The 10424-nt window shown below is 41.4% G+C and overlaps 1 protein-coding gene across 1 annotated transcript in view; it reads left to right on the plus strand.

Moving 5' to 3' along the window:
* The first annotated feature begins 883 nt into the window (after positions 1-883).
* ERO1B (endoplasmic reticulum oxidoreductase 1 beta) overlaps positions 884-10424 on the plus strand; it is a 57673-nt gene continuing 48132 nt past the window's right edge. The window contains exon 1 of the mRNA XM_019548613.1: positions 884-889. Coding sequence (XP_019404158.1) covers positions 884-889 — 6 coding nt within the window. The remainder of the gene's footprint in view (positions 890-10424) is intronic.

Genomic DNA, 10424 nt, shown 5'->3' on the forward strand with positions numbered 1-10424 from the left:
TGCTAGGGGGCTGAGATGCTTGGTGGTTAAGTTACAGTGATGGGTTACCCTTGAGCCCTGAGGTGGCAGGCTGAAGGCCTATTTAGATTGGAGTGGGGCCCAATAAGGAGTTCAGCAGCCTAGGAAAGACTGAGACCTGGACCAGATGGTCCATGAGCTGTGAGTGGACTAGGCCAGACTAGAGGGTCTGATGAGGGGCTGCTTGTGGAGCAAGGGGCCCAAAAGCTTAGAGGGAAACTACGTAGGTGGCCGGAGTGGGGGCTGTGTATATAAATCATTAACATCAAAGAGAGGGAACACCCACAAAGCTTGGGGCATGGTGTAGGGGAGGAAACGGAGCCAGGCCTTTAGCCCTTAGCCCTTGAGCTACAGATGTCCTGGATGGCATAGATATGTACATAGCCCTTAAAGCTACAGAGGCCTGGCAGGGGCAGATGTCAGCTGAAGGGGGCTATTGGGCTTAAAGGTTGAGGCCAGGGGACTGAGTGTCCAGGAGGGACCCAGGGATACAACAAGTGGACTAAACCTCACTCTAAGGCCAGTGGGAAGCCTCCTTTATTCTTATATCATAAAGGGCTTAGTCCATCTGTCTGTCTGTCCATAATGCTCTTGGAGCACTCTGATTGGTTAGTAAAACAACCAGAGTGTGGATCACTGCCATGATGGTGGGGACGGAGGGGATGGAGCAGTGGGGCGAGGCCAGCACCACTGGCCTCACCCCCCCCACTTCGTCCTCACCATCATGGTGGTGCTGTGCCACCTCTGAGGAGCAAGGCTTGGCGGGGGAGGGCAAGGCCAGTGGTACTGGTGGTGGCGACAGCACAGGGTGCTGATAGAGGGGGCAGCAATGCAAGCGTCCTCCCCACACTGCTCCTGGGAGGCGATGGCGGTATGGAGAGATGGGTGGCAGTACTCCATCTCTGCCTGCTCCCCCCACCCCGGGTCATTCTTGACAAGCAGTTGGCTAGTTTAATCAATAATAAGAACAAGGTATGGCAGGTGAGCAATCAAAAGGAGGGCCGTAATAGAGACTGAACTGGGCAGGGGTCACAGGGCTACCAGAGCCATCACAGCTGCCCCTGTGGCTCAAACCTGCTACAGAGACATAAGCTGGCTCATGGCACATGGTGCATTGCTAGTCTGGCAACTCTGTGAAGGTTTGCTAAGTGTCCAAGAACAGTAGGTTGAGAAAAGGAGACATAGTGCTGTCTACTCTGGGACTCTGCTTTTGCTAAAGTGGTGCAGGGAAAGAAGGGCACCTCTTGCAGGTGGTGACAGGAGAAGCATCAATTGTGAGAGGAATTACTTTGGGAGTGCACCCCAAACAGGGATGTGAGAGACTGGAGGGGAAAACTGATTATTTTGAGTTTTAAGGTAATGCTCTGGAAAGTACAGAACCATCTTGTCTTCAGGCATTTGGAGGTTTTAGTACAAGACTCTCTGTGTGTAGGCCTGAGTAACCTCCATGTCGACTGTACTTCCTGAGAGAGCAGGAGAAGGCTAGGGGCAGGAAGAGGAGGCAAAGAGATGCTGGCATACAGAAGCCTATAAGCTGATGTTTACCTGAAGCACTAAGGGGACTTTGGGGATTAGGCAGATCTTGAATGGATCTCTTCTCTCCTAAGAGTGCTCAGTCCACAAACATGGTGCCTGCAGAGGTACAGCTCTCCCTCCCTAAACTTCCTCCAAGAAACCATGTTGAAGAGTATTGCAGATTGGCAGTCATGGGAAAAGTTTATGAAAAATGTAACTAGTTAAAGTTAAAAGTTAGTAGCCTTTAAAATTAACTTAAGTTAAAAGTTCAATATTTTCACTTTCAACTAGTTAAAAGTTAAAAAGAGAGTAACTAGTGAAAAGTTAAGTTGATTTGTGAGAAATGTGTGAAACGTGATGAATTACTTGTTAGCATCATTTTTCATTTTCAAATGGAATGAGTGGGTTTCTTTTCCATAAGCCCACAGAAGTCCACTCATTTACTCGGAACTCACCCTGCTTTACCTGAAAACAATGTTATACTTGTCATGCAGTTTTCAGAATAACAGTTTACTAATACCTATGTAACGTTAGATCCTTCTCACCCTCTCCATGTGACGTACTTTGTAAAAGTCAACGCATCATATAGGTATAACAGAAAGGAGATATTCATAGCCAGGTGACAAATGAGAGCTGTTTCCACAGAAAACCTCTATTGTTACAATTTTATTGCTCAAAAGGTAACAAAAGGGTATGAAATACATTTGAATTAGAAATAATGAATGTGTCTGAAAATCAAAATTAGACTGAAATGAGATCAATTTAAATGAGAAAAAGAATGTTCAGTTACATAACAGCAGCTGTTTAAACATGCTTATTGAACTTCAGCAAAAGCTACATTTCAAAATTTACATCTGATAATTTTCTTCCGTTTTGCAAAACTAAGCCCCCACTACTGAACAATCACTCTACATGGGCAGATGAGGGAATGCTTGTGTTATAAAGGACGAATAGCTTTTTCATAGTAGGTAACATCACAGATAAGTTTCTCACAGATGAAAAGTATTGCTCAACTTCTTGGGCCCTGGGCTGCTGGTTCTGATCTTCATTATAATTTAAAAAAGCATCATCTGCTTCACCCTCACTACTTGCTCCCACTCTTACTGGGATCAGTGTCTCTGCTTGCTTGTGCTTGTTCCCTCTCCTGCAGCCAACTGGGTGCCCTGTTGACTTCTGCAAATGCACAGAAAATGGCAGCATGAATTAAGGAACTTTGGGACTTGTAGATCTTAAGAGACCATATCTCAAGGGTGTGAAAATGTGGCCTGCCAGGCCATTCTATCTGGCCTGTGGGGCCCCTAAAAAATTAGAAAATTAATATTTATCTGCCCCTGACTGCCTGTCATGCAGCCCTTGAAGGCTTGCCAAAACTCAGTAAGTGGTCCTCCTCCCGAAATAATTGCCCACCCCTGCCGTATCTCATAGGAAGGAAAACTACTCTCTGTCTCTCAAACGAGAAGTCTTTAGAGTTTCAATAAAGAAATATCGTTCCATATAAGACCTAGAGAGTGGCTGTGTCAGGAAAAAACGGATTTCATTTTTTTTTAAACTTTTAACTTATACTTAAAAAAATGTTAACATTAACCTTTTTTTTAACTAGTTAAAGTTAAAAGGTGACAGCAGAAAAATTTAACTAGTTGAAGTTAAAAGTGAGCCATTTCTTGAACTTTTTAACTAGTTAATTAACTAGTTAATTCCCATGACTGCAGATTGGTGTTATCCTCTGGATCCATCTGCAGCTGCTATTGAGCAAATACAGGAGGACGCACCCAGGCAGTAGCCACTCCTGCAAGGTACCTCCTGTTCCCTTGGAAAAAGGAATAATATTCTATGAGGACCTCTTAAGATCAAAAAGGGTGTGTGGTCTCCAGAATCAGTGTCTCCCTTCTAATAGCACACACATCCATTCAAAGGGAGAATTGTAGAAAAACAGAGAGACTTTCCAGAGTTTTCCTTTCCTTGTGGTTTGGTCCAGGCATTGGCATTTATACAAGCCCCTTTTGCGAATACCTTTAAGAAGAGAAATCACTGTCCATGTAGTAAGTCCTGCCAGCCTTGAAAGAATTCCCTTTAAATAATTATAGCATGCTGATATGGCAACTAATGGCAAGCTAAATAGAGAGCATAGCATTTTCAGTCTCTGGAAAATTCAGATAGATTAAACTCACTCTAACTGCGCTCAGGCTACTGAAAATATGAAAATATTGGTCTCAATATTTAAGCACCAAAATCCATCTGATCCTGTGCCAGGAAAAATCAGTGAAAGTTTTAGTGTATTTTTCAGTGGGAAAAGGATCAGATTCATAAGCACCTACAAAATTAAGTTGCCTGGTTTCCAGAGGTCCTGAGCACTTATGGCTCTTGTTGACAATATTTCAAATTGATGTCAGATTTCAAATTACATCACAGTTCACAGTGTTGCCAACTCTCATGATTTTTGGTGCTGTTCTTGAAGTCTATACTTCAGGAATGTGAAAAAACTTAGCTCTTTTTTATATATTTATATTGATATATAAATATAAAAGGAAATAGCTAAGTTTTTCACATTCCCGAAGCATAAACTTTAAAAGCAATGCCAAAAATCTTGAGAGCTGGCAATACAGTTTTCCTTCACCAACCACTGGGATTAGGTTCCTGAAAGTTCCTGTGGCTGGCAAAACCATGGTTGGCAAGACAAAAGGGTTATGAGAAAAATGGCAGGTGGCAGGCTAAAGCACAGCCACAGAAAATTGTGGTTACTCAAAACAGTATACCATGGTAGCCAAAATAAAACATTAAGTGTGGATACTCAGTACTATGGTTGGCAAAACTGTAGTTGGCTAGGGAAATCTGTAATGGGTTTAGGAAGTGAGACATTTTGTTCTAGTGATTCTTGTACCCACGCTGTCAGTGTGTCTTGCATTGGTTCCAGAAGCATGAGTTCAAACTGACCCAGCTGACTCAGTTGACTTAGGCTGGGGCACCAAAGGTAATCAATCAGGTAAACCTATAGCCACGTCACTCCTGTGGTGCTGTAAACCGGTGTGCTTTAACTGCACCGGCCCAATGAGCTGGTAGGTTCAGCTGAACTTTTGAAATTGTCTCCCAGTACATACGTATCAATGAAAGCCTCTGAAGTGAATGGTAGTAAGACTCATCCACTTAGTCTGTTTCTGGACTTCCTTACATTACATGGAGAACAGCAGTCTGGAACAACACAGTGAAACATGTGAAAATTCAGTTATACAGGTTCTCAAGGCTGTAATTAATTTTTCAGCAAGGCTCCCACCTCCCTATATGTTCTTTCTTTTACCCCCTCTGAACTTTATTCTTTTCAAATTTATTAAAATTCTGTTATTGTTGTCTGCTTTCCCTATATTTGTTCTGAACATCTAGCCCTATGCAATGTTTGTATTAGTGCTGATTTCTTTTTCTTTTCCTTGTATTGAATCTGACCTATCGTCCTTCTGTAGGCAGCTCATGAACATTCCTGTGAGTGCCCCTGCTGTGTCTCTGACTGTCCTTTTGTTGTCTTATTTTACTAGTTCTGTCTTATTTAAAAGCAATTTGTAGCATGATTTGCTGTAAGTCCTTAATGCATATATTTGGTTTTAATCAGATACCAGGTGACAAGAACAAGCTGTCACTGCAGCATGTCCCATTATTCAACAGCCACCAGGGTCTAACTACTGGCATTTGCTACAAGAATTAGTAACATATTGATTCCCTTTGTTTACTCTGTTAACTTTAGAAATAAGAAGTTCAAATACTAATTCAAAGGGAAAAAATAGTTCAAGGACAGAAAGTTCTCTGATTCCCCACAGGTGAGATTCTAGATTTCTGTTTCACAACCACAGCAAAGCAGCTATGATGTACTGCAGTCCTCCTCAACTGAAATACAAAACTGTTAATTTTTCACAGCTATATGCAGATAATTTCTAAAACAAAATTCATATGCAACCACGCCCTCAACCCTGAGTTCAATCACAGTGAGCTAGGTGCAATGGAAATATGCTGGAATTCTAGCAAGTGAAAATCTAGGCATAAATCATCAATTGAGCCACTAAAAATAAAGCATCATGGCTGCAGTAGTTCCATGGCTGCTTTACCCTCTGTATATTCTCATTGCAAAGGAAAGTTTGGCCAATGGGTCCATGTAAACACAGGTCCCTTGGCCAAAGCTCCATAACCTGTCCCCAGATTGACCTATGCGCTCTACCAGGAGGACAAACTTTATAACCAACTGAATACAGTTCGGTGATGTACAGAGGAAGTGATCTTAAGTGTGGGTTTGCTATCTCTTGATTTGCCCACCGGTACAACCCAGCTACTCCAGTTCCACCACATTCAGGGCCATCCACAACAGGAGAGAGTGTGAAAAGGACAGAATTTGGCCCAAAATTAATTAGGTATTTCTAATATGTATTAAAAAACATCATAAGTTTTCATGTGTGTTCTTTTATGCCAAGCATCATAATTATACACTGACACATATCCCAAGGAACCAAGCTTCATATGTCTTATTTAATTAAGACAGAAGATATTCCCCATTCCCCAGTAAGAGACCTGTTCTCAACCCCAGCAAAGGTATTACAATTTCACTTCAATTTTTCTTAAAAGAAACCATGTTGATATTCATCCTCATCCTCATAATTCTGCTGCTTTGATTGATTTGCATTCTGTAATCACTGTTCTGTTTCTTGCAGGGTTATTTCCCCAAATGCATAAAAATAGGCACTGTTTATATGAAGGGCTTTTTTTTTTTCAAGCATTTCCTGCCACTGGGGAAATAACAGTAGGCCATTAAAACAAAACTCTGAATTTAGACTGCTGTATTGGGCAAAATTCAGCGCTGGCAAAACCCCATTAATTTCAGCAGGTTACACAGGGATGAGTCTTGCCTGGTGTCCATTAAAATGATTGACTGCATATTTCTACAGGTTCTGAGGTTGTTACTATTGCAGGCAAAAATCTATATTTCCATTGATTTTAAAGTAAATAGGATTAGGCACTAGCTGATGCATAGATGCAAACTGCTCTCTCAAGTAAAATATTCTCCATTGACAACTTAATGAACAATACAATGAACAATGTGTCTTTTATCTCTAATTGCTATTAAATAGAGTCCTTTATGTAATGTGATTATGCAGCACGGGAAACATTAGCATAATTGTGACATTTGTGATCTGGATTAGCCTTCCTTTAAGACAAATATAAATGCAATGATTTTACTTGAGTTTTCAGGCAGCCTGAAAAACCAGCTCAATAAGAGGAACTACCTTCAATAATCAGAGTGGGCTGTTCATGCTGAAATCTAGTGATGGCAAGATAAACATTGCCAGAGGGAAGATTTTTTGTGAGTTATATCTTTTATTGGGCCAATCTTCTTCAAGATCCAAAAAAAGGTAGTGTGAGTCTCAAAATCTACAACATCACTTCAACACTACCAAGATAAACATTAAATATTTTACCACTGATTATTTCTATCCAGCCTTTCAATCAATGTGCTCATCCATTGTTTTTGGAAGGAGCTACAGATTCAGGGACAGGCTGAAATAACTCCATTAAGTTCCCTACTTATTTGGGGAAAAAGATCATTCTATCCTCTTGGGCTAGAGGCAGTATTTTTTATTAGACCAAAAATATTTATTTCTTTGCAAGCTTTTGGATCCATCCTTCATCAGGCCGAGGACAAGTCAAAAATGGTAAAATTTACAAAAAAGATTTAAAATCTTTGAATTCTCCTCAGCCTGATGAAGGGTGTTCAGATCAAAAAATTGCAAAGAAATTTTTTTTGCTACTATTTAGTTGGTTTAATAAAAGATATCACCTCTAGACCAAGTTTTTTTTGTGTCTGTTTCTTAGACCAACATAGCTACAACATATATCCCTAATTCTATCCTCTGTTCCCCAGGTTTGTCTCTACTGAACCCTGTCATGAAAAGAAAGAGAAACTGCATCCCCTCTCTACTACTAAAATAATAAAAACGAATAGAAAAAAATCTTTCAGCTGCACCTTACCGAGGTAACAAAATCTGCACATTTTCCAAGGTGGTTCAGCAGTCCAAAAATCTGTGGCACCCTGAAATTTAGGGGTAGAAGCAGTGTAGAACATATTTTAATTATTATGAAAATAAATAATGTTGGCTGATCCAAAACCCTTTGAAATAATTTAAAATATATGAACTGACTTCAGTGGGTGGTGAATCGTTTCTATTAAAAAAGTATTCTCTTGGACTAGGCTGATAACAAAAAGGAGTTCTGGTTAGATGGAAAACCGGTCCATAATTCGAGCAAGCCAGCACATTATTTATCTGATTATCCCTACACTGTAATACACAGGGCCCTGGATTTAAATTAGAAAACATTCTCTAGTTTTCATCTGATATAGCAGTTCTTTGCATTTTTAATAAATCTTCAAAGCGTAAACCCTGGTTTTTTGACCATGTGACATAAGCATTGCCATTAGGATCACAGAAAAGTAGAACTGGAATAAACCACGTGAGGTCATGTAGTCCAGCCTCCTACTCAAGGCATCACTGACTAAACCAGCTAGTGATGTACCATGGGTCTTCAGTCAATGCTTGCATTTGAGCCACCCTCCCCTGTCCTTCTCATAGCAATAATTAAAGTTACATTGTGCACTAAGATCTCTAAAGAGCCCTACCAGCCCCACCACCCTGGTCGGCACCCAGGAGCCATGGCTTTCCCCCCATGCCGGCAGCCTGCCACTGAAACCAGCCCAGTCTGTCTAACCTACTACTGAAAATTTTAGGAACATAGATTCTTCAATTCTGTAAGTAGCTTGTCCCAATGCTTAAGCAGTTTTATAGTCAGAAAGTTCTTCCTCATCTCAAACCTAAACTTCCTCTGCTGCAGTTTGCTGCTGAGGTGATTGCTTCTAGTCCTGGCCTCTTTAGGTATTTGAAGATGGCCATCAAATCCAGTCTTTCCCCCTTCAGACTAAATAACTCCACCTTTTTCAGCCTTTCCTCCTAAGCCACATTTCCGAGGCCTCTAATCATTTTTTGTTGCTCTGAATGAGACTTTTTCCAAGCTGTCCATGTCCTTCTTGAAGCTTGGGGCCCAAAACTGGACACAGTACTTCAGTGAAGCCAATAGTGCCAAACAGAGCAGAAGAATCACTTCCCTTGATTTGCAAGGGACACTCCTATTAATACAACACAGTATGCTTTTTTTTTTTTTTGCAACAAAAGCACACTGTTGGCTTATAATCAGCTCTTGGAAATCAGCACAACAGTAGTCCTGTGCTCATTAACAAGATGACCTCTTGCAGAATTGGGAGTGAATTACAAGCAATTACCTTGGACTAATGCTTGTTTCTAAGCCAGCTCTTTGGACTTCTGAAAAGAAGCAAAAAGTAAGAAGTGACACACCTGTGGCAATTGCTGTATGTGTTGAAGCTTTGACAAATATGCCAGAAAATGAAAGGGGCAGCTGTACAATCAGTGTAACATACAGACATGACTGAAAGCTTCTCAAGAAAAAAGTTCTTTTTTCTTTAACAGTATCTTTTATTAGACCAACTGAATATTTGGGAGTTCCAATAAATCATGTTATCCCCAGAAAAGCCCCTCACTTCTTACATATTTCCTGGACAATCATAACTAGGACACTCCAAGAGGGGACAGGCAGGAGTAAATTCAGGGGAGAGGTGCAGTGGTGCACTTGCATCCTCCCTCCCCAATTCCTGCTCCACCCATAGTTTAAAACTAAGGGTATTTTTGCATGTATAAGTGCCGCAGTGCTGGGCACTTTGAAAAGCACCCAGAGCCGCAATGCTTTTAATTGTATAAGTGGCAAAATGTGCGTCAGCGCAAAGAAAATAGTGGTACACTGGTACTGCCATTTTCTGCGCGCTGATGCGCATTTCGGCACAGTGCAGTACATGTCAGCTTGCGTGCAGAAAAGACTTGATTAATCTAGTCTGCTCCAAAGCGGCATATCTCCAGCTTGTTTCAGGACAAAAAGGTATATGTATAAATGCCCTAACTGCCGGGCAGTGACAGCAGCATTTCTAGTCAGGCAGTACTGAGGGAGTCACTTGACTTCATGGCTCTATCATATACCTGATGCCTTCAGAGCCTTCCATTCCACAGGTGGTAACAACCCTGCCTTTTTAAAAATTGGTCTTGATGTTCCACCACTCCAGCTAGCCCTTGTTCTGCTATTCTGTGATCTGGTAGCTGCTCCTGGTTATGAACCTGCAACTTCACAGCCCTTCAGATTGTTTTTAATTTATTGCAATAAAATTATATGTTTCCCTTCCATCTCACACTGAATAATGGAGCTGTAGGCCCCTAGCCTATTAGTAAAGCTTCTAGTTTCCTTTTAACTGAAAAAAAATATGTGCTGCAATATATGTGATGACGCATCTTACTGCCTGCACCCCCTTTCTGAAAACCGTAGATTCACCCCTGGGGATGGGTGAGAAGGATCAGGGAGCAGTGGGACCTCCAGAGGGTACCTGGTCCAAGCCCCGGCCTGAGGAAAGATCAGCCCTATCCAAAGTATCCTGTACAATCCATCATCTAACCTCTACATAAGCCTACAGTCATCCCTGACACAACACCTGAGCCTGCCACAGGTAATGCAGGGGAACCAGGGCAGCCAAGAAAGCCAGGCAAAGTTGAAGCACATATCCCAGCTCCCAGTATGCCCTGCACTTACAAAGAACACACTGTGGTGACATTTCTAAGAATGCCTCCAGTCAAATAAGCTTGAGAGAGGAGGAAAACAGCAGCCATTTAATATGAAAGGGAAAAGCCCCAGTTAGTTACTGAATCTTAACCACATTTCAAAGGGAAGATTTCAAAGCAACTTTTGTGCCTCTTTTCCAGGATGTAGCAGTAGCAGCTCAGAGTGAAAGAGAGCTTTTTTTTTTTTTTTTT

This window comes from Crocodylus porosus, unplaced genomic scaffold (genome assembly GCF_001723895.1).
Source record: "Crocodylus porosus isolate Cpor-Errol unplaced genomic scaffold, CroPor_comp1, whole genome shotgun sequence".
NCBI classification, from domain to species: domain Eukaryota; kingdom Metazoa; phylum Chordata; order Crocodylia; family Crocodylidae; genus Crocodylus; species Crocodylus porosus.